This window comes from Pseudorasbora parva, chromosome 2, assembly GCF_024679245.1.
Source record: "Pseudorasbora parva isolate DD20220531a chromosome 2, ASM2467924v1, whole genome shotgun sequence".
NCBI classification, from domain to species: domain Eukaryota; kingdom Metazoa; phylum Chordata; class Actinopteri; order Cypriniformes; family Gobionidae; genus Pseudorasbora; species Pseudorasbora parva.
The window spans coordinates 25,862,800-25,888,279 of record NC_090173.1 but is presented as its reverse complement, the minus strand read 5'-3'; the positions used below and the strand labels follow the sequence as shown (position 1 = coordinate 25,888,279).

At 41.8% G+C, this 25,480-nt stretch overlaps 1 protein-coding gene across 2 annotated transcripts in view; it reads right to left on the bottom strand.

The window, feature by feature from the left end:
• Positions 1-23,139, bottom strand: part of znf652 (zinc finger protein 652) — a 28,524-nt gene extending 5,385 nt beyond the window's left edge. Inside the window, exons 1-3 of one of the 2 annotated variants that reach the window (XM_067413419.1) lie at positions 22,553-23,139; positions 12,440-12,712; positions 7,248-8,455 (exon numbers count right to left, since the gene is read on the bottom strand). In XM_067413419.1, coding sequence (XP_067269520.1) covers positions 7,248-8,258 — 1,011 coding nt within the window. In that variant the 5' untranslated portion in view covers positions 8,259-8,455; positions 12,440-12,712; positions 22,553-23,139. The remainder of the gene's footprint in view (positions 1-7,247; positions 8,456-12,439; positions 12,713-22,552) is intronic. The other variant, XM_067413408.1, reaches the window with a different exon arrangement.
• Positions 23,140-25,480: the final 2,341 nt, after the last annotated feature.

The following is a 25,480-nucleotide window of genomic DNA, read 5'->3' as shown; positions in this document are numbered from 1 at the left end:
CCTCTATTTTTACATTTACATTACCTTTTCCATCATCAAAACATCAATATACTTTCCATTATAAAAAGTAGGGTACAACAGGGCTAAATGCACACATTAACAAAAATGTGCTTCCCTTTCGAGAGAGGTTCCTCGTATTACGTAAGGGAAAAACTCCTTTTCTCGAGAATGTGAAGCAAAACTTTTAATAAAGGTATCTATGTAAAGCGCAGTGAGCTGCACGGCCATAGCCCAGCGCGAGGAGCGCTCTGATTGGCCGGGCTGCGGCAACTGCAGGAACCTATGGTGAGGCGGCTGAGAGGAACGAACCAATGGGGGGCGTTCCAGAAGCCCGCCGAAAAAGGTGCTTATATTTGCATACAGGAGGCTATATAAGACCCTAATTCGCTATAGGTGTCAGATTTTATCTCCTTCAGCGATACCTTCGCTGGTCTCCGGAAGAAGCACCGCCGTTGAAAAGGCACCAGCGGAACCTGCAGCTGAGGACGACGGACTCCCTCTCCGCCTTCTCTGCCGTTCCAGCTACGCCATCCGGCGTTATATATCCTTTAAACTGTGTCTATGTTGAGTGTTATATGTGTTTGTGTGTGTGTTGCCGCTGCAACGCCACTTCTAGAGCTTACAGGCTTGTTCTACTCGAGGACTCTCTCGTTCCGCCGCGTCGTTAAGCGCCGCGGAAAGACGGAGCTCTTCTCACTCTCCCTCTGCTCTCGTCCCGTCGCGCTGAATAGCGCCGCGGAAAGAGAGAATGTTAGAGGACATGAGCACACTCAAGCCGAAGCTCTCTTCACTCTGCCGCCGCCGCGGCTCTTCTTCCGCCGCTGCCACAGAGTTGTTCCCACTCTTCTCTCATTCCGTCGCGCTACAGCCGCGGACAGAGAATACTAGAGTGAATAGGCGAACTCGAGCCGAAGCTCTCGTCACTATACCGTCGCGCTGAGGAGGCGCCGCGGACAGACGGAGTTTTTCCTCAGTCTTCCTCTTCTCTAGTTCAGTCGCGATATCGCCGCGGACAGAGAATACTAGAGTGAATAAACAAACTCGAGCCGAAGCTCTCGCCGTGCTAGAAGCGCCGCGGACAGAGTTTTACCTCACGCTTCCAATTCTCTCGTCCTGTCGCTCTATCGCCGCGGACAGAGAATGCTAGAGTGAATAAACAAACTCGAGCCGAAGCTCTCGCCGTGCTAGAAGCGCCGCGGACAGAGTTTTTCCTCACGCTTCCAATTCTCTCGTCCTGTCGCGATATCGCCGCGGACAGAGAATACTAGAGTGAATAAACAAACTCGAGCCGAAGCTCTCGCCGTGCTAGAAGCGCCGCGGACAGAGTTTTACCTCACGCTTCCAATTCTCTCGTCCTGTCGCTCTATCGCCGCGGACAGAGAATACTAGAGTGAATAAACAAACTCGAGCCGAAGCTCTCGCCGTGCTAGAAGCGCCGCGGACAGAGTTTTACCTCACGCTTCCAATTCTCTCGTCCTGTCGCTCTATCGCCGCGGACAGAGAATGCTAGAGTGAATAAACAAACTCGAGCCGAAGCTCTCGCCGTGCTAGAAGCGCCGCGGACAGAGTTTTACCTCACGCTTCCAATTCTCTCGTCCTGTCGCTCTATCGCCGCGGACAGAGAATACTAGAGTGAATAAACAAACTCGAGCCGAAGCTCTCGCCGTGCTAGAAGCGCCGCGGACAGAGTTTTACCTCACGCTTCCAATTCTCTCGTCCTGTCGCTCTATCGCCGCGGACAGGGAATACTAGAGTGAATTAACTAACTCGAGCCGAAGCTCTCGCCGTGCTAGAAGCGCCGCGGACAGAGTTTTTCCTCACGCTTCCAATTCTCGTTCAGTCGCGCTGTCGCCGCGGACAGAGAATACTAGAGTGAATAAACTAACTCGAGCCGAAGCTCTCGCCGTGCTCATTCTACTGCCGTCGTGCTGAAGCGCTGCGGACAGAGAATACTAGAGTAAGTTAGACGAGCGAGCTCGGGCTGTTGGGTATGTCAAGAACAATGTCGCTGCAGCGCGCGCTTACTGCCAAGGAAGTTGTAATGGCTGCCTTGTCATGATAGCGCGCGCCCCTCCCACAGCGCGTTGCTGTCTAGAGCGCGGCTTACGTCATAGCACGCGCTCACTGTCAGAGCATAAGGGTGTCGGAAAATGGCTGCCAAGCTAAGCCCTTTTTTCACTCTATCACTTCCAGTCCCCTTTATTCAGGCGGCTGGAAAGGTTTTTACACTGTAGACAAAGTGTCCACTACACAGTGTGCACCCCTACATAAGCACTGTTAATTCAGCCTCACAAAATCACAAATAAATCCCGCCGCGGCCGGATTACACCATATAAAGTCAACTAGCCTTATTGCAGTCAACTAGCCTGTGGTCAAACACGCTTGTCTGCATGCGTGCTTTCAGTCTAGACTAGAGCATAACGGCATTGTGGAATGGCTCACATACCACCCGCACTTCCTTACATTCTCCCAGTTCCCTTAAGTTAAGTGACTGGAGATGAAATATTGCAGTCAACTAGCCTGTGTTAAACACGCTCGTCTGCACACTAATGCTGTGTGCGTTTACCCCTGTGGATTTGCTCACTGGTTTGCACCGTGGGTATTCTACGTAGGTTGTGCGCCACTGCACATTGTTTACACTACACACAAAAGAGCTTTCTATGTAGGAAATGTGCCCACTTTACAGTCTGCACTCCTGCACCCAAGCACTTTTCACAAAGTTCACTCTCGCACACACAATATAAATGTGAGGCGTGCGCCCACTGCAAAGCCTGCACCGCCAAAACTAACACTATCCCCACAGTGTTACAAGCAGTGTTACAGCACAAGCAACCCGGCTAACAGGCCCCTATTACTAAGCGGCCAGCCCCCGAATCTTATTTAACCCCTGGCTTTACGAGCCCAGGCCTGGCAGGCCATTCCTGGTATATAATATTGGGTGTTGAACATATAAAATGAGGTTCTCGCTACAGTTTTGCTCGCAGACCCCGCGATTCAAGCCGTGGTCGAGCCCTCTGTAAGAAGCAGTGTCAGTCACGTGCTTCTCGCTGAGGCATTGAGACTGTTAAAGGAGAGAGCGGCGAAAACAGTACACCCGACGCTAGCGAGTCAGGTTTTACTGTCGCTAATTCCTCATGCCGAAAATGGGTGGCGGTCTCAGGCCCATTTTCCAGGCATCTGAACAAAGCACTTATGACACGCTCGTTTCAAGGTGCTGACGGTGAAACAAATCCTCGCGCACATTCGCCCCGGGGATTGGGTTTTCTCAATAGATCTGAAAAACGCATACTTCACGTTACGATAACCCCCCACCCCCACTACAGGCCATTCTTGAGATTCGCCTTCGAGGGGCAGGCTTATCAGTACAGTCATTGTCATAGACTCAAGACTTACGGCATAAGAACCACCACGTCTTGATAATGTACATAAAATCGCTAGGGCAGCCGAGATCAGACTCTGTTCACTGCATGGCTAAGCATCTCCTTTTATGGGCAGAGCACAATCTGAGCTCCCTAAGGGCGGCTTACGTGCCAGGTATTCTGAATCAGGGTCCGGACATGTTATCCAGAGGACCCATGTCCCCAGGGGGATGGTCCCTTTACCCGCAAACAATTCAGCTCGCACAGCACACGCTGCCCAATATTTTTTCTGCAAACGCAGGGATGCCCTGGCCCATGTTGGCCCAGACTCCCTCTATATGTTCCCTCCGATCGCGATCCAGCTGCAGCCTGTGCTTTTTAATAGCCCCACTTTGGAAGAACCGCACATGGTTCTCCATACTGTTTCAGCTGTCAGACACAGCCCCATGCCTATTCTGCCAATGAAAGGGAAGGTCTGGCATCCCAATCCCGAGCTGTGGGCCCTCCACGTATGGCCCATCAACGGTATCCGGGAACCTCTCTGACAAGTTATGAACACTATTTCGGAAGCTAGAGCCCCTGCTATCTGGCAGCTCTGCTTTGAAGTGGTCAGTGGTTTTCTAACCAATGTGCTACGCGAAACATCGACGCACACTCATGCGAACCGGCGGAACCGCTCGCTTTCTCCAAGAGCTAATGGATGCGGGTCGTCCCCCCCTCCATACTCGGGGTGTGTGTCTCCGCCATAGCAGCTAGCCACGCTCCGATCGCGGCACATTCACTAGGGAAAAGTGATCTTATTGTGTGTTTTCTTAAAGGGGCCAGGGATTCAGCCCGCCTTGCCCCTACCTCGGTCCCTATTTGGGACCTCGCCATGGTTTTGGAGGCCGTGAAGGGTTCCCCCTCCTAACCACTTCAGAACACGAGCTTGAAGCACATATCACTCAAAACCGTTTTTCTGCTGGCTGTGGCCTCGGTTAACCGAGTGGGTGGCTTACCTGCACTCTCCGTGAGCCCTTCCTGTCTTGAGTTTGGGTCCAGCAACTTCAAGGTTGTGCTCAAACCGAGGCATGGTTTTATGCTGAAAGTGCTATCAACCCCTTCAGTATGCAGGTCTTTGCACTGCTTAACCCGCGTCTCAGAGAGAATAAGACGCAAACCTATTCTGCCCAGTCAGAGCATTGAGATTGTATCTAGAGCGCTCCGCCCCCTTCAGGCAGTCGGATCAGCTCTTCATTGCTTCGGTGGCCGCACTAAAGTTTGTGCTGTCATGAAACAGTCTCTCACACTGGATAGTGGATGCAGTCCCACTAGCATATAGGTCCAGGACCTAACCTGTCCTACAGGCATTTAAGCCCACTCCTCTAGAGGCATGGCCTCATCTTGGGCTTGGTCGTGTGACATTTCTTTGGAAGATATCTGTGCGGCGGCAGGCTGGGCCTCTCCGTCCACTTTTATCAGATTCTACAAGTTGGAGGTTCCAGCTCTACAAGCAGGGCTTCTCTCCATCTAGGCTCTATCTTGACCCTGGCAAACAGATTGCCTTACATTTTGGCCTGTACACATTAGTCCTTAAGCACTATTCATTCATCATAAGATCCGACTATGTCCGATCAGCTGTTCAAACGAACCGACTCTTCCGGTTCTTCATTCCCCTTATAAGCCGCCTCTGTCGGTGTCTCGGGGGTTTATAACATGTGCTTTGGGTATACTGGGTCAGTCAGCACACACGGCGCTTTACATTGTGTTCCCATACGTAATACGAGGAACCTCTCTCGAAAGGGAACGTACTCGGTTACTTTCGTAACCTCGGTTCCCTGAGAGAGAGGAACGAGTATTACGTTCCGTGCCGTGTTTATGCTTCTCAGGTATCGCTTCAGTCGATCTTAAAACCTGACACCTATGGCGAATTAGGGTCTTATATAGCCTCCTGTATGCAAATATAAGCACCTTTTTCGGCGGGCTTCTGGAACGCCCCCCATTGGTTCGTTCCTCTCAGCCGCCTCACCATAGGTTCCTGCAGTTGCCGCAGCCCGGCCAATCAGAGCGCTCCTCGCGCTGGGCTATGGCCGTGCAGCTCACTGCGCTTTACATAGATACCTTTATTAAAAGTTTTGCTTCACATTCTCGAGAAAAGGAGTTTTTCCCGTACGTAATACTCGTTCCTCTCTCTCAGGGAACCGAGGTTACGAAAGTAACCGAGTACGTTTTCACTACTCTCACAGTGGATTGTAGAAAAATATGTTTTTATTAAACATTGACGGAGCAACAGACTTTGTGTGAAATAAACCATAAATGTATAGACCACCATACTCTCTCTGACAGGCATCTCTTGTCGATAAAGGAAATAAACTTGTAAAATGTCAGCTGTCTTTATAAAGCGCGACGTAGAGAGACCGTTAGTGATCAAGTAGGTAATGAAAACACTGCGGCAGTGTTTGCGGATTTCATACACCTATCAGTTAATGGAGTATATTATGGCAGCGTAACTTATGACAAACAACTGTCATGATTGGCGGAGTGACTATAGTTACTCCGCTCTTGACGCCCATCGTTTGATCGAGTGGAGCGGGCATGAGAAACGTGTGGCGCGGCCGCGCGATGACTGGCGCTCACCTCATCATCACAGCTGCCGACCGTTAAATGCTAAATATGATCCTCTCCTTTTCTTTGTCCGACACCGAGATGAGTGACGGATCTGCATCCCGAACTCGATAGCAGGCGTAACTCAAGAGGCTGCCACGACCCTCACACTCTGACGGCTCAATTCGCTTACTTTTTCATTTGTATTAGTGATAAACATCTCTCTGATATGTGTGTGGATTTTTTTTTGTTATTCACAAATGTCATTGTATTTATTTGTGAATATAATTGATTTTTTTGAATCTCCTGCATATATTTGTGGATCTCATTCTATTTATTTGTGAATGTATAATTTTTTTTGTAAATCTCTTTACATTTATTTGTGGATAACAATTTATTTGTTTGGAAAAACGCAACAAATCTACTCCCATAAAAAAATCCGCCTGAACTGCATTTGTGAGAAAATCTGCGCGAACTGCATTTGTATATCGCTTTCTGTTTGTTTGCAAGTCGTGTATTCCTTTGCAAAGCAGATCGATTTATTTGCAAAATGCTGGATTTGTTTGTTTAATTATGGCACAAAAATCACTCCATACACGTGAAGGCCAAGTATGGTAACTACCACTGGATTTCATCCTCTGCATCTAACCCATCAAAGTTAGGAGCAGTGAGTTGTGAACACACACACCCAGAGAAGTGGACAGCCAATTTGCTGTGGTGCCCAGAGAGCGTTTGGGAGATGGGTGTCATACACAAGGGCACATCAGTCATTTACTGTCGGCAATGAAAATCAAAACCTGCAACCTTCGGGTTACCAGGGTTATATTATTTTAAAATATGATTGTTTCATTATAAATATAGTGATTATCTCTAAGGTGGACACCCAACTTGATAAATTATATTTACCATCTGATTCTAACCATATCATATTAACAACTGGAAATGTCAGACAGCTGTTTATTATCATGTTAATTACCGTGCTATTAGGCCCAACAGCAGGGGCGCCTTTTACCCCAAATACCATATGCAGAATAAACTGTCCGGGACAGTTTGTGTCGCTGTCCGGGATAGGATCAAAGGTGCTGAGGTGAATTTTTGTGCATCTAATGTTTTAAAAGAGAATAAAGTCAAATGTGCCTTTCACCCTGGTGGGCCTTATTTATATATTTCCATGTGATTAAATATGGCTTCTTCAGGAACAAGTTTATAAACAATAATATGATTATTAACAATACTCGTGAACAGTGTAGTGCCATATCTTTTGATTGAGACCATTTACGAAGCATGTTGGGAAGATCCTCTTACCTGGATGTTCTTCTCGCAGTCCGTCTGCTGATGAAGAGCCAGTTCACTTTCCAGCACAAACTTTTTTCCACACTTGTCGCAGATCTGCATGCGTCTGTGCGTCACATTCATGTGCTTCTCCAGGTACCAGCGGGTGTTGAACACGCGAGGACATTTTTCACAAGCTAGTGTCTCTTTCTCCTCACCCTCTCCCTTGGCTCCTCCCATGGCTCCGGAGGCAGAGGCAGTAGAACCTTTGGCCTCTTTGGCAGGTCTACGCTTTCGGGGCGGGGCCTCTGCATTCTTCCTCCGCCCCCTTGTTGTCACACCGGCGGTCTTTGTGGTTATGTTTCCTGTCGACGAAGGGGCTACGCGGCGACTCTTATGACGTGGCGAAACGGCCGCTCGACCCCTGTGTGCCCGCTGCGCTCTTGTTCGCCGATTGTTGTTCTCCTCTTCCTCCTCCTCCTCCTCTTCATCCTGATATTCCTCATCGCTGTAGTCTTCTTCAATGCTGTCATCTTCTTCATCCTCCTCCTCCTCCTCCTCTTCTTCTTCTTCCTCACTATTGCTCTTATCGTCTCCTGCAGTGTTTGCATTTGCCGCGTCATCTCCTTTGGATACGTGCAGAGTCTGATTATTGAGGTTCACCTCTACAATGATCTGCCCTCGTTTGAATTCATCCTCTGCCCCAGCTCCCTCTTCAACTTCAGAATCTTCCGACGTCCCTCCGTTTCCACTTTCCTTCACAGCTGCTCCAGACTCTTCCCGGTAAAATGGTTGAGTCGGGGCAGAATGGGCATTCAGGTCTGTGGACATCTGTGACTCGGGCCTCGTAGCCATCATGTTGTCAATGACCACAGAGTATGGCTTGGTCGCAGCTTCTTGCTTGTACAGTTTCGCTGATAGCTCGGCATCAGGAGCAGAGGTGTTGTGAAAATACGTTTGGGACGGTTGAGTCATTTGACCCTCCTCTTGAGACATCGTCTCTGGGCCGGACACCTCCTCCTTTAGGGTCTGGCAGGACTTCATCGGCAGCTGATTGCTTGCGTGGATCAGAGTGCTTGTCTCTTTACGTTTGAGATTAACTGCTGTTTCCTGTCAAGATCGAGACAGGAGATAATGTACCCCTCCTCTCGAGTGAATGAGAGGAGGGCAAGAGAGTGTAAAGGAGGAGAGACGAGGAGAGACACCTTAGCCTAGCCCAAACCGGGCCTCCATTACGTTCACTAGGGCATCAAAGAAAAAGAAAGATATGGGGAAAAATGAGACTGGAAGACTAAGCAAATGAATAAAGACTTAACAGTTCAACACATGCTATAGGACTGCAGGATTAATTATGATAAAACATAATTACAATATGAATATTGCAACGGCTAAAATTAAATGTAATGAATATACATGTGTTTTATAGTGAAGCACAGCACTTTGTTCTTTTATATGCGAGCAGCTCCTGGTCTGCTGTTTTCAGGGTTTCAAAGCCGCTTGGTACGCATCTCTGCATGTGCTCGGAGTCACTTGGGAACACTTAGTGCATTTGGGAACCATAGCATGCGCCATCCATCTTCTCACACTTATAATGAGAAATATTAAAGCTTGATGGCTAAACACAAATAGGAAAGAAATTTATGATTTTAGTATACTAATTTTACAGTTGTTTACAATTCATATTGTAATATTACAATAGGAATATTTCTTATTTTGTTTAATATTTTTATTTAATGATAATATTTTTTATAGTCATATTAACAATGTTTGGCGAAATAGTGCAGCCCTACAAAAGACAAGAGCTTCTTTTTTAATCACTATTTTATGGCCAAAAAAAAAAAAAAAAACATACATACACACACAAGTTCTCCCACTTGGAAATCATGGAGGGGTCTGACATTGTCGTCGTAGGTGCATGTCCACTGTGAGACATAATCTTAAAAAAATCCAGAAATCACAATATATGATTTTTTAACTATTTGTGTGTATGATACAGCTGCAAATAAGTTTTTGAACACCTGTCTATCAGCTAGAATTCTGACCCTCAAAGACCTGTTAGTCTGCCTTTAAAATGTCCACCTCCAATCTTTCTTATCCTAAATTAGATGCACATGTTTGAGGTCTTTAGCTGCATTAAGACACCTGTCCACCCCATACAATCAGTAAGAATCCAACTACTAACATGACCAAGACCAAAGAGCTGTCCAAAGACACTAGAGACAAAATTGTACACCTCCACAAAGCTGGAAAGGGCTACGGGGAAATTGCCAAGCAGCTTGGTGAAAAAAGGTCAACTGTTGGAGCAATCATTAGAAAAGGGAAGAAGCTAAACATGACTGTCAGTCTCCCTCGGACTGGGGGTCCATGCAAGATCTCACCTTGTGGGGTCTCAATGATCCTAAGAAAGGTGAGAAATCAGCCCAGAACTACACAGGAGGAGCTGGTCAATGACCTGACAAGAGCTGGGACCACCGTTTCCAAGGTTACTGTTGGTAATACACTAAAACGTCATGGTTTGAAATCATGCATGGCACGGAAGTTTCCCCTGCTTAAACCAGCACATGTCCAGGCCCTTCTATGACCATTTGGATGATCCAGAGGAGTCACAGGAGAAAGTCATGTGGTCAGATGAGACCAAAATAAAACTTTTTAGTCATAATTCCACTAAACGTGTTTGGAGGAAGAAGAATGATGAGTACCATCCCAAGAACACCATCCCTACTGTGAAGCATGGGGGTGGTAGCATCATGCTTTGGGGGTGTTTTTCTTTACATGGGACAGGGCGACTGCACTGTATTAAGGAGAGGATGACCGAGGCCATGTATTGCGAGATTTCGGGCAACAACTTCAATTAGAGCATTGAAGATGGGTCGAGGATGGGTCTTCCAACATGACTGACCCGAAGCACACAGCCAGGATATCCAAGGAGTGGCTCTGTAAGAAGCATATCAAGGATCTGGCGTGGCCTAGCCAGTCTCCAGACCTAAACCCAATAGAGGATCTTTGGAGGGAGCTCAAACTCTGTGTTTCTCAGCGACAGGCCAGAAACCTGACTGATCTAGAGAAGATCTGTGTGGAGGAGTGGGCCAAAATCCCTCCTGCAGTGTGTGCAAACCTGGTGAAAAACTACAGGATACGTTTGACCTCTGTAATTGCAAACAAAGGCTGCTGTACCAAATATTAACATTGATTTTCTCAGGTGTTAACTAACTGATGTCACATATGGACTACTTTGATGATGTGTTTATTACCTTTCTGGACATGGACAGTATAGTGTGTATACACTTGGATACGCTCTCGGACTAAATATGTCTATGACTAATATAAAATTTGAAATAAAAACTGCCAGTAGGTGGCAGCATGTCACTGTTCATGAGTCAGTCAGTCAAATTCAACAGATTCATTCAAACGACTGATTCATTTAAGAAAGAAGCATTTGACGGCTGTAATAATTGTCATTGAGATCGCCCCGTCTCAATGCTTAAAAGCATTGAATGTTGCTTAAAATATGCAAAACAGTGCTGTGATCTTTCTTTGGAACTACTTCTATCTTCTTGTTTATTGATTTGTTGTATAACATGAAGATCATTTGTAATTATTCTGATATTTGGAGGAAAAAAACAGCTCTATTTGTGTGATATTGATTAATATATAGCTAAATATAAAAATCATATCATACAGGCATTTTTGCCCCTTATCTTAAGTATTCTAAATGCATTTTAATTGAAATCACGCAGTGAAAGCATGCACTCTATTTTGCACCAAGTCAATATATCATGCTAGAATAGCCTACATCGCAGAGCGTGTGCGTGCTCACTATAAGGTTTGTTTCTGTTTGGCTTTTGTAAAGTGAGGGACTTGCTCGATAATGTATCTTCAAATGCCTACAATGCAGCACTATTCCAATCGACAAGTGACAGTTCCATCCGCAGCGTCGTTCATGCTGGCCAGGGGCCATACTGTCCTTATTGTCGAACCCTGAATTACCTCATGCAGGCCTTTCAAAGATAGCCAGAGGGCCAGATGTGGCCTGCGGGCCATACGATGCCTAGGTCTGGTATAAAGGATAGAATAAATGGGGCCATGTATCGTGAGATTTTAAGTAAAAACCTCCTTCTATCAACAAGGGCATTAAAGATGAAATGTGGCTGGGTCTTTCAGCATGACAATGATCACAAACACACTGCCCGGTCAACGAAGGAGTGGCTTCATAAGAAGCATTATAAGGTCCTGGAGTGGCCTAGGCATTCTCCAGATCTCAACCCCATAGAAAATCTGTGTTGCCCAGCGACAGCCCCAAAACATCACTGCTCTAGAGGAGATCTGCATGGAGGAATAGGGCCAAACTACCAGCAACAGTGTAAAAACCTTACAGAAAACATTTGACCTCTGTAATTGCCAACAAAGGGTATTTAACAAAGTAATAAGATGAACTTTTGGTATTGACCAAATACTTATTTTACACCATAATTTGCAAATAAAATCTTTAAAAATCAGACAATGCGATTTTCTGTATTTTTTCTCTCATAGCTGAAGTGTACCTGTATGATGAAAATTACAAGTGGGAGAACTTGCACAATTGGAGGTTGACTAAATATTTTCTTGCCCCACAGTATACAGTATAAATATTATAAAATAAATACAAACAAAAGCATAGACTAATTATGTTAGCCTACATTGGATTAACACATAATAGTCAATCATAAAAATACACTTACATTTATTGTCCAACACCAAATATTTTAGTAATATGTATATTTGAATCAGAATTATTGCACTCCTATTCTAATGCACTCTGTCTGGTGCGCATGCGTGGGGGCACTTGTTCAGTGAAGCTTAGCGGAGATTCACACGTTGACAGCAAAAATGGAAATATCTGCATGACTTTCTAACATCTACCGATGAAGAATATACCTGTGAAATGCAAGTTATGCACCGAGAAAAGCACTACATCTCAAATCTGTCAACACATGTATCTGTCAGAGCATCTGATGGGGTATTATATCCCACCAGTAACTTTGAAGCTCTTAATATAAAACTCATGTTTAAAACAAATTGAATGATGCAATTTTCCCGCAGCCGCTCAATCTGTATCCAACGCTAATTTTTTGATGTGCTTGTATTAAACAACTGTATATAGATATAAACAGTGTTGTCTTGTTTCATATCATTAATTAAAAATATATCAATATATTGTACAAACTCGATCTAATGCCCAGCCCTACCTCAAAGTACTCACATGAAGTCTGTCTATTTCATCCTGATCCAAATGAAAGTTGTTTTGGCTTTAGATCCAAACTTCAGTCTCTCAACAGCATCTCGGTTTCACTTGGAAAGACAAAAGCAGCACCTCATCTGCAATCTCTGCTGATTCAGACACAAAAGCCGCCTCCTCTCAGTCAGTGATGTGACGGTGTCCGTGTGCAGCTGAACTCAAAGCTTAGATCTCACAGTCATTGCTAGTTGCTCCGAATCAGCACCCTGCAGCCAGATACTACCTGAAAGAGAGCAAGAAATTATGTGAAAGGTTGTGAAAGACAATTGAAAGCAATTATATCAGGTGTCAACTGAGCAGTCACATTTTATTCAGTACATCAAAGCGGGTAAATGAACCACAACTACCATTGAAACAAGAGCAGTGTGTCATCAAACTAAATTTCAAGAACCGGTATGATACAGCTTTATAAGTGGTAACATAACATAAAACTTCCATTTGACCGTTACCTGGTAAAACCTTCTGGTCTCCACATCAGGTGCCATACATCCTTTATATGTATATGTATATGTGTCTGTGTGTGTGAGAGAGAGAGAGTAAGATCAAGAGAATAAGAGAGGGAAAAAGAAAGAGAAACGAAACTGCAGCCTGGTTAAGGTGTAGACATCTAGAATCTCACTACTAATCAGATACACACACCAGACCACAAACGTTTCGTTTCTCAGCGCAGTGTGTGAGCAACTCAAAATTAAACCGCAAGAAGCTGAGTACAGAAAACACAGTCAAACAGTAGGTAAAAAAGAACATATTTTTATATTCTAAAAAATCTGGGACAATCTCACTCTATCACTGCCACTAAACATGTCACAACAAGCCACTTGCAGATTAAGTATCAGCAGTGCTTACCCATACCGAAGTCAGCAAGTCATGCCGAGTGTTGCTATGTGGTCACTAGGTGTATTTACCAAGTAGGCCTATTGTGATTATTTGATCTGATCATGAATGTTTAACTACAATCATAGTACACTTTAAATTAGTCACATATTGCAATACGACAAAGCACAAATTTGCATTGTTATGCCTCTCTTTCTGGTACAGTATTGCATAACAAGGACAACCATTTGAACCTTAAAGGAACTGTATGTAAGACTAGACATTAGGAAATCATGTTCATTTCAAATAAAACTGATGTTGATGTTGTCATGTTGTTTTGGCCGGAAGCTCCACCCTCCACCTATCGACCAATCACAAAGTCAGTAGTGTTTCTGCATCCGGGTTGCCAGATCTGCTCTAGTTACCACAGCTGCAGCTACAAATGTTCCTGCTGGATCCTGCAGCCTATCTGGCAACCTCGAGTCAGGGGGAGGGGGAGATTTGAAAGTGATTACAGGACCATTTCTTAAATACACCTTTAAAAGACTCATGAAAGTGGATATTATTGTATAATATTCTAATATTTTTGAAAGAATAATGAAGTCGACCTAAGATAAATAGTTAATAATTTTTTTATACATTTAACAATTTTATGGACACCTTGTTGAAAAAAAATATTAATTTCAATATTAATATTAATTATCAATTATATATTAATTATTACTGACCCCCAACTTTTAAACAGTAGCATACAATACTTTTAAAAGGATTGGGGTCTATTTAATAATGAATCCTGAAATAATGATTTACACGGTTAAAATGGTTTACACAAAATATTAAGCATTATGTTTTTTTAAAAACATTTTTAATAACAAAAATAAATGTTTTTTAGCATCAAAATCAATCATATTAGAATGAGTTCTGATTATTTTTAACTGTAACAGTATTTCACAATATTACCGCTTTTGATCCAATAAATGCAATCGTGATGAGCATGAGAGACTTTTGAAGTCTCTTGAAAAACATTTTCCTGACCCAACAATTTCGAACGGTAGAATAGAATTGTGGTCAAAAGTTAACATACACCTTGCAGAATCTTCAACCGAAAAAGAAGGCAGTTACACACTCAAGAACCAAAATGAGACCACAAGTTTCACTGTGAGTGATTTGAAATGGGTGTGGGGAGGGTGTGCGCGCTCAAGGAACGATCATCCCCAATCAATGGCTCTTTTATATGAAAATATGCGACAATAGACCCAGGGATTCAAAATCAAACTTACCCTATTAATTACCCAAATTAACCACAAGATCCTACCTAACATGCTGAGTCATCACAGTCAAAAACAACAACACCTAAACAGAGTAAACAGCAGCCACAAACAGGAAAAATATCTCTGTTTATGCGCTGCTGCTCTCAACGGCCTCAACCTTGACTTCCTGGCTCTCTGTGAACATCTCTGTTCCGTTTCACTGTATGTGTGCCAGTTGTCTGTGTGAACTGAACAATTGTTTCTGTGAAATATTCACAAGTCTTTAGAACAATAATGTATTGTAAAGCACTGACTGTGGACAACATGCATTACATGATAAAATCTAAAGCCTTGTGACTACCAAGATAATCACCGTCTAGTCAGAGTGCTGCATGCCGCATCTGAGAAGAGACCAACAGCGTGATTCGCATTAACCCACCTCTATGCTAGGAAAGTATCCTTTTTCAAAGGATTTCACTTCTGAGTCAATGAACGGTTTTCTTTCTTTAAATGTTTGTCAGACACACGGCAACACTGGCACCTTTGACTGTCTGAAAGCTGCACATTTTGCTTTGAGAAAGTTACAAAAGTATTCATGGATCACAAGCCTTGTTGACTCATCAAGGTGTGTGCGAACATCAAGATTTCACACTATCCTGTGGCAGCAGGAAAGCATGACTGACACTGCGTATTCATATGTATGTGTGTGTGTGTGTGTGTCCCTAGAGTGAGCTATACTGTGAATGTATGCACTGTTTGATTTGAAAGGTCATGACTATCATGTGTCTCAGGGTGAGAAAGCGGCATGTGAGTGATGAAAAGCGAAAAAAGCAACCGTTAGGCCAGTTAAAACAAAAATGTAAAGTCAGAAGAGAAAGGGTATAACATTGTAACGTATACAGTTCACCTTTGAGTCACCTTTAGGACAAGTAAGGCTAACACATTAAAGGGATTCTGTGACTTCCGAACTTGACAGATAGAAACAACAGGGTGAATAAATGACAGAATTTAAATGATTTAACTTGTCATGAAGCTGAGTCTTCATGTCAAGTCACACCGAAATTAAGTTCACCCCATTTTCTAAATGCATGTTATTGGATCTTACGTGAACGATTCATCAATGCATGTTTTCTTTGTTAAAACTAATTTTGACCTTGTAATTTTAAATCATATCAACTCAAAACAACAAGACTTCTCTAATCATTTAGTCTGTTTACCCCCCTTTTCTTCCCACCCCTTTGCTTACAATCAACAGCAAGTTTGAATTCAGATCTGTATCCATCCTATCAGCAACCAATGGATTTTACCACGACCCCACCTAAATTTTTTTCCGTTCTGATAATCCATTTCACTCAGATGTACGTCACAATACGGAAGAAAAGATCTGTCGCTACACTTCCGCTACACTTATACTAATCAGTTCACAAGAGTCATTTGTTCATAAATCGGGTGTACTGCATGCTAGTTTTTACATGCAGCCAGTGAAGACATCACAACAGAAAAATGTGTTCTGTTTATTGTAATATTTCAGCAAAAATAGTTAAAAACAATGGAGGGTGACTTGATTTGCCTAAATCATGCACCTCTCTTGCAGCGCCAGTTTACATTACTGAACTGGCCACACATAGGCTACACACATAAATCTACCCACACAAACAAAACCATATACACAAACAAACGCCTACACACATACAATTATACACACACACACACACACACACACACAGATTCAGCCATATACACACACCTCCACCTTTCTTCCTGTGCGCTTTGAAACTTTCTGAGAATTGGAAAGCGCAGTATGTGACCACAGGACGGGTGCATAAGGGGTCACACATCTCAGAGTGTGTGCGTCGGAGTCATACGAAAGTAGCCGGCACAAAAAACGCATATTACTGCACATATTTCTGAGACAGGCCTGGCACACTATTCACTTTGTGTAAATACTTTTGTGCTTCAAATCAAGGTAAAATCGTCACTTTAAATATCAAATGATGTTTAGCGATCATAGTTAATAGGCTTGTAATATTAATTCTTTGCTGAAGAGCTGCAAAAAGATAGTTAAAACGACTTTGTCACTCATGAATTTAGTGCAACCATCAGAAGGACTACAGAAATGCACATCTCAGTTCTCACAGTGTTCTGGATTCTGCAACACAACCTCTACTGAGGAAAAAGCACCACCTATTTACACAAGTACACAAGAACTCATGGGGCATGTGTTCATATTAACAAACCTGTACAGCAACTTACAGGCCTAGAGTTTGCATGATGTGGTGCAATAAAGAGAAAAGCAGGGAGAAATGTGATGTGAAAGTGTGAAGAAAATCTCAATGACTACATTTTTCTCACTTCAAAACTGCAAATGAAGTTTCGCAATGCCTCGGGCCGCTCCTCTCATCATCGTGAGCAAGTAGGTGGATGAAAACGGTGACTAATCCTGGGTTTCCTCGCACATAAAAAGCAAGCTGCTTTGATGTGGGTGACAATCACAGAATCAAAATCTCTACGACCAACAAAATTACTCACCTTTTGGCGTAAATATCCCAATCAATTGTTACTCATTCAAGGACTGAGCATCAAATATGACCACATAAGCCCTTTATCTCACCTCATTCAATCAACCATGAACAAATTAAACTTATTTAATCACCAAAATCACTTTTAACTTTTCTTTAATTGATAATGCAGCCAGTAGAACCTGTCATGTTCAGATTTTAAGCTGGGTTTACTGCACAAGAAATTACTGGTTTACGCAGGTTAAGTAAGCTTTACATTTATAATGACCGAACGTGAAACTTACAACAGCTAAAAACTAAAAATACATCTCAGTATTTTTAGTAAACAGTAAACATCTCAGCTGCTGACCTTGTGCTAAACTTTAATAGCAACAGACCACTGATAATTTGAATAATTATTCAATCAAGACATGTCAACCATGACAGCACTACGAATCTACAATCAAGGTTCTTTGAGTGCTGTTATGCAACTGTATTAACCACAAGCAAGCTGAGTCACTCAATTGCAGATGCACTTTAACTAACCAACCAACCCAAGACCTTTAATTCTTCAGCAGATGATATGAATGGCCCAGTGACAGCATAAAAAGGTTGTCAGAATTGGTTGCAAACAAGTGAAAAGTGTCATGAACTGAGAAAACAACTAATTCTGTAACCAATGATTTCTGGTATTATGATTCATGTACAGTCAGACTTTCTTTGTCTCTGTGTAAGTAAATCAAAACCAGTGACTTAATAATCAGCTTCACATTCTTTCTCTTAGTAGGATGAAAAGAATCTTTTATTTAAACTGTGATTAAATTATATATAGAAAGAGGTCAAAGAGCATTCCCTTTTACAATTGAACGGTCAAAATGCGCAAGTTTATTGGTGACTAAGTTTGCGCCAAAATTCCCATAATAATAAACAAATCTCTTATTTACATTGTGTTTGCACTAGGGCTGAAACAACGAATCGATAATAATCTATAAAATCGATAAAGTAAATATTATTTATTATTACTTTATTATCGATTAGTTGTGTCTGCCCTCTGTGCACGGAAAACTTCCAGTCGCAACGACAAGATTGCTGCATTCACATGCTCAACATGTCTTTAATCGGCATAGACTGTAAAAAAAAGAAGGACAACCCAAGCCTGACGTTGTCATATTTAATTCTAATCACAACATGAGTCTGATACTGCTCCATTGTGCTGTAATTATGCGGCGTGTTTTACACCGAACCAGGAAAGACCTCAATTGGATAGACCTACAACCATTTAGACTTTAAAATTATGCGATGCATAATGTTAGTTGTCAAATGTCAACAGAACTCAACCGCACTGTGTTGCCAAGTCTGCTGGTTCCCCAAGGGTTGTTTTCCATGTCTGCGGGTTGAAGTGAAACGACCTCAATTATGTGATATATAGACACAGGAATGTGAATTTTAGCAGGCAGCCCTGCCAAAATAACACTAATTTTACCCCCCCAAATGCCATTTTTTCCAGAGAACCAGCCAATCCACTGACAACTAACGGGCATTGGGATGAAAGTAAAGAAGGCGCTTGAGACGCACAAGTCCGCAAAATTTCTGATGATTTCTTGCCATTAAGTTTCGTGCATAATGACAAACAGGATTGTAACATTCTGGAAAAAAACATTAAGCAGAGTGGACTGTCATAACATCAAAGAAAAACATCAGCTACAGGCTTTAACATGGCTGTGATTACGATTACCAACAACAACAACAACAAAAATCACCTACGTAGGCGATTGTAGCCCATGAAAAGGGGTTGAAAATAAAACGTAAAAATTCACTAGCCTACATTGAATGTGAAGGTCATGTGGATAAACATACACGGCAACTACATTATCCAAATCAGACTAGACACATCTGTCACAGTCTGGTCTACAACAGGCCCGCATTTATGATTTAGGCTATTCAAAAATCTCCCAAATAATTTAACGTAATGACTCAATTGTTTGAAATGAAACTTTAAATGAACTTACTTGTGAAAAGGCCATGTGTGTGTTTTTTTTTGAACGTAACCGACATTTAAGGGCTGCAGGCGTATAATGATGAAATGTGCAAATAAGGCTAGCACTATTACAAATTATTATGAATTTCATTTTATATAAATTGTATCTTAATTTTAATCAATTGTTTTATCGACTAATTGCATTATTTATTAAGCTAAAGAAAATGTAGCATACAATGACATGGAGGTGCTGGCACCATGTGAACAACGGCTTAAATTAACAACTACTAGAAAAAAAAGCTTTAGCTGGGGCAGCCCCATAGCCATTAATTTCAGACAGACCTATATTTGATCTAGCATGTCACAATGGGCATTTTTGGGTTGAACGCGCTGTGTTAAGCGGAATGAGCTTCAGAAATGAACACAATATTCAGAAAGGCACTCTCTATTCTAGGGGAAATAGCATAATACTGCTCATTCTTTCTACACACACAGCACATGTAAGTAAAAACATAATTCAACATATAAATAATACCTGTTAATAACTTTATTATTTGTTTCATAATTAATTCAAAAAAATAATAGTTTACATATTTGGTTTAAATCGATTCCCTATTTTCGTTTTCGAAACTCGTTTTTATAGCATCAAATAACTAACTAAAACAAAAATTATTTAAAGAACGAACACTTGAACTAACATCAGTGTGATTAAAAATAAGCCTAAAAAAAAGAAACCACCTTTGGAAAATGTTTTATTGAATTCTAATTTGATTGTTTAGTTTGTCTATGTCCCAATAAAATACACGGAGAGGAGCGGGGCCTATATGACCTATACTCCTTCCAGTCACCTGGGGGTGATCGATGTGTGCCAGCTACAGTTTTCAGGACTCATGTTGCAGGCTCGGTGATCGGCTTCAATGCTCATCACTGCAACCTAAAATGCCAAGATCTAAATATAATGCTATAAAACAACTATTTTTTTAATGAGTTAACCTTTAGAGCTGTAATAGTAAAAAAGTGCTAAAGTTTTCAAGAGTTCAACATGTAATGCTCATTTCATATGCAAAGATGTTAACCAATCATGGGAGTGGGCGTTTACACTGAAGTCTCACAGCAGACAGTCCCCTTCAAACAGAGTGTTCAGAGCAGAGGACTAAAATCAGGGTTGGAAAAATGCCTTTTATTTCTAAATTATGACCATTTTTGATGTAATATACATACTAACATTAAAAGTGAACCACAGGAAACATTATTAAACAATGCAGTTCATTAATCCTCCAAAATGAAATGAAAATGAACCCAATCTATATTCTAAATCCAAAAACCAAAAGTTGTGTTCAACTCAAATACACTGTACAGAAAAAAAAATTGTGTGTGCAAAAGTGTGCATTTCTGCAACAGAGTCAAATGGAATTTTAAAAGTAATGATAACTTCACCCATCTGCTACTGTTGGATTAGTTGGACAGTCCTTTAAACAGAACAATGGGTCTCATTCATTAATAATTGCGTGGATTATTTAACAAAACTTTTCACACAAAAACTACATAAATTAATAAGTTCTAATGTTAATTTTGAGTGTTCTAAACTGTGTGACCAAGGTTAGTCATTTGCATAAAACAACCAACCCATCTCCATAAGGGCTTTCTGCACAACCTTTCATCACTCATCTAGTCTAAGCAAACATACTGACATTGCAATACAGAGAAACATCACTGCTCAAGTTATAATACTGCTTTTTATTCTTAATTGTATATATATTAAATTAATTATACATGTACAAATTTTATCTTAACACAATTATAAGACCACCCAGAGTATGTGGGTTTTGCATGTTTTAATTGTTCACCTTTTTTCGTAGTTTTAAAATACATTTGAGTACAGAAGTTATTGATGAATCATATGATCAAGAAAACATTCACGCACAAATTTGCATGTACACATGCTGACCCACGTTATCTATGCAAGCTGGAATAAAAATAAGGTATTTTAATGTCAATAATAACATGTCATCTTTAACATCACAGAAGGATCACCAAAGACAGATGCTTTTAAGTCCAATATATTGTCAGTCTAAAAAAAATGTATCAACTGTGAGTCTATATCAAGACTTTTTGGTCTCAATTTGAAGAAAAAGCTTGAAAATGAGCTTAAAATATCTCAAGTCTTGTACATTTAAATATAACAATTTTAGAAGAAGACCTTAAATAAATATTATAACGTTACTACCACTCAAATATGACATCTAAGATACATGAATGGGCATCTACCACCACCAGCCTGAATATTCCATTTACATTTTATGAAGACAGATTCGTGAAGAGGTTTAGGAGAAAAAGATCAGTTGAAGACAATGTGAACAAATCTAACACTAACTGAAATGTTGCTGAAAGCCATAACGCCTTAATTTGTGGGTCTCATATGACATTGTGAATTACACAAGCTCGGGAGAAAATCTCTTATTCAATGAAGTTGGTGAGACTTCATTACCAGCTTGGAAACTGGACATAGGGAAGCGGGGAAATAATCTCACAAAATTATGGCTTTTTTTGGTTTGCCAGGCACACAAACGAATCAAGGTGCACAAACTACGTTTAACAAAAAAGAGACTTAAGATAAAAAAAGGAGTAAAACAAATAGAAAAAAGTCCTTCGCCCCGTTCTCCTAAAAATCAGCGCTAGCAGCTCGAGCTAACGCCGTCGTTTGAGAAGGGCCTAGCGCGCGCATCCACAACACACCTCCAAACTCCAACACGTCCACCCCCAAAATGAAGGAAAATACTGGCATACGGCGCAGTTAGGTCAGAATATACTGTCAGAACAGTTAGAAAAGGAACAAAGGGTGTGCAGTAACTCACTGGCAAAGAGTAACTTTTTGGGGAAAGCGACGCAAAGAAAGGGTTAAACAGAAGGAAACATTGGTTGGTCGGGACGGCAGGCGTGCAGGCCGTTCGGCTAGCAGAGCTAACAGCCCGAGTGCACACGCACATACAGCTGCGTGCAATGGCCTCTCCGTCTACTGCAGGACCTGCTTTTGCAAAAAATGTTTAAATGCGATTGCAAAAGCCCAATCGAGATCATTTGATTCGACCCGCTTTGTAAAGCGCATGCAGCGGCAATTAGGCTATTTAACCCCATGGCTCTTAGCAAGCTAACATCTTCGTCGTGTACGACTTTCACTTTTTACACCCCCAAACCGCCCAGATTTATACTGCTTCAGAGATTTTTCTTATTCATGTCGACATGCCCTCGCGGTTTGCGAGCAGTCAGCTGCAGAAGACTCTCAATGCATTTATATGCAAAACAGCATTTGGCAAGAAAACAGCAACATTACTGACGATTCCTTCCGAAACAAAACCCTGCAAACCGAGTCGTAAAAATAAGTCGTGCCGTGCATTGCGTGTGGCGGTGACAGCATCATACCTTGACAGATGTTTGAGGGATTGTTTCTATGCATGCGACAAACAACTGTCATCGCAATAAATAAATGTAAAAGCAGAAATTAACTTGTAGCGAAGAGTACTCACCCGAGACACGAGCGCCCTCTCCCTCATACCGCGCACCTCAAGTTGTGTTGGGAACGGATAAAACACAAATCTACAAAACAAAAACAAAAACCGATTTGCTTCAAATAACCACTTCCTCGGCGGACACCGTGAGTTTCTACGAACAGCTCGCGGTCGCATGCACGCGCAGAAGAACTATTTTAAATCGCTCTGGTTTGCTTCTAGACGGTCCGAGTCCACCGCTTTTCTGGTTTACAAGCCATCGCTACGTGGCTGGCCTAGGTCTCGCGCATCAACCATCCTCCGAGTTCATCCGAGGCCCCCGAGCCGCCGCTGTCTGCACTGGAGAAAGCGCGCGTGGCGTCGGTTTTTTTCTTCCCGTCCTCAAACAGCAAAACCAGACAGCGTTCAGTGCGCGCGCCCGCCCGCCTGCCTTCCTCCCTGCGGTGAAGCGCATCGATAACAGTGACTTCTTCGCTTGACGGAACATTTGCTAAACTAAATGACAAAAATGCAGCTGTCAGTTTAACACTGAGAAAGCACTAACAAATTTGAGAACTTTATTAAGCGGCTATAGTCTTAACCACCAAATTGTCAGGCATATTGTGAACTGAGACCTGTTAGTGGAGATTAAAAATTAGGCACTTTACTTTATTGCAGGCCTACTATTTAAACGTGAAATGTTTTTATAATTTTTATTACTACTTCCTTTCGTCCAAGTTTGGATTCAGTGGATTCGATTCCCAGAGAATGCTCATATTATGTAAACCTTGAGTAGGCCTACTAGGTGAGTTGCTTTGGATAAAACACCTGTCAAACCCATAAATGTGAAATCTTCTAATCCTTAAATCTGATTGGCATGGAAAGAGCTGATTTTTAGATCTGAGTTGAAAGCGTTCCAGACCAGAGTATTTGAGCAGAGTGGCTTTTTGAAAATGTGTCATATTCACTTTCTGACAAAGATGGCACAATTTTAGCACTGTTGCAACACATTAAAGAGCATTAAGCTGATGTGCAAGTGATTAGTTGTCTGTTGCACACTTCTGTCTCCTCATATGCTAATTACTAGTGTTTTGGGGGCAGTTGTAGTGTTCTTCATGTTCCGTGGGTGTGTTTGGCATTCCAGGACTGCTTGACTGTATAGCATCTGCTGCACTAACACCTGCCCAGTGATGACATATGATGACCTCAGCTAAACAGTTGATCTACTGCTTTCTGGTCTATCTGGGCAGCTGCTGTTTTCATTTACATCACTACACTGATACCTCAGTTTCACAGGCAAGGTTTGAGCTGTTTTAACTGAAAGCAACTGCACTAACATCTCAAGATGCATGACAGTAATGTTTTTCTTCTTCTTTAAGTCACACTCATAAAAGCTACTTAAATCAATGTCATAATTGAACTAATCCTGGCTTAATCTAAGCCCTGTCTGTGAAACTGGGCCATGGAGATCAGCACTTTAGGGAACAGGCTCATTTCAATTACTAAGAGTCAGGGCAGGGGTTCCACTGCACTGTCCTGCAGATTTTAGCTCCAACCCTAATCAGACACACCTGAACTTGGGGTGCTTTTCAATACTCAAATTGATGCTTTCTCATTTCCTCGCTACTCCTTCCTCCAGCCTGAGACCCGAGAAACCGATCAAAGCTAGCCACCTTGAAGGCTGTCTCAATTCTCTTATTACACCGTGAGGAGGCAAGGAATGGGGAGTGAGGATCCTCCCAGAGGAGTTACGAGTGAGGATGCACATGTGTATCCTATGCGGAAGTATTTTTTGCAGAGAAGACAGACGTATATAAATTCTCCTCTTTCTTCTCGTCACAATAATTTGAATTGATGCTTTACCTATTCTGTTTAAATCGACCATATATCACATATTTCAACAGGGCCTCTTACTTTATTATTATTTATTAATTTCTTAAATAACCAAACTTCAATAACACAAGGGAAGATCCCTTGAGCGCAGCTGATGATGCTTTGAAGCTTGAGACAAGTGATCAAGAATATTCCATTATAAGTTTTCCACCATCCTCATTTTCTTTTCTTTGCAGCCTTCCCTCACATCCTATGGGGATGGAGCTGAGACACGAGGAAAACAAGTGAGGAAAAGAAACGAGGATGCACAAATTAGAAATGAGAAGCACCCAAGCTAATGGGATCAGAATGTTGAGTTTGATTAGGGTTTGAGCTAAACTCTGCAGGACTGTGGACCGTGAGGGCCAGAGTTGAGAAACCCTGAGTCAGAGTGATTCTCACAGCTTGTCATCTCATTACTGAATGCAAGCACAGGATGGAATTTGAGTATAATATAGTATAATAAAAATTGAATTGGTATTGGAATCTGACTGGTATATAAAAAACAAGTGTATAGAAAGATAAATTGATCAACAAAAGTGCATTGTGAACCTTTATGCTTACAGCTTATTCAAACTCCAAATAATTTGTCTTGTCTTAGATGAACATTATTGTTGTAAGTGCTCACAAAAGGGTTTTGAGTAGAAGTGTAAAACAGGAAAGAAACATCAACATCCTGTGTGTGAAGACTGTTGTGTCTCTGAAGTCTAAAATAGTAAATACTATGATTTCCACTTTTTAACATGCTTCGCTTTTCTTAATATACAGTATTTATACAGTTCATATTACACACTTACACATTTCTGTATGTATTCCTGCAGTGAAGGTGTCTGTTTTAAAGCTCTCTTAAAATTAATTTAACATGGGGGTTTGCATTATCTTTTTGAATTCAAGCACACATCTTTGTTTGTTGCAGAGATAGTTTCCATACAAGAGGGGAAAAAATAAGTGGAACCAAATAAAATAAATGGTCAGTCGGTAACTGATTGTGTCATCTGTAACAAAATGAACAGAACAAAATTTGAAATATATGTAAAATGAGAAAGGAAAAATAATGGTGTTTTTGTTTCCAATAAAGAAAATCTGTGTGTCACA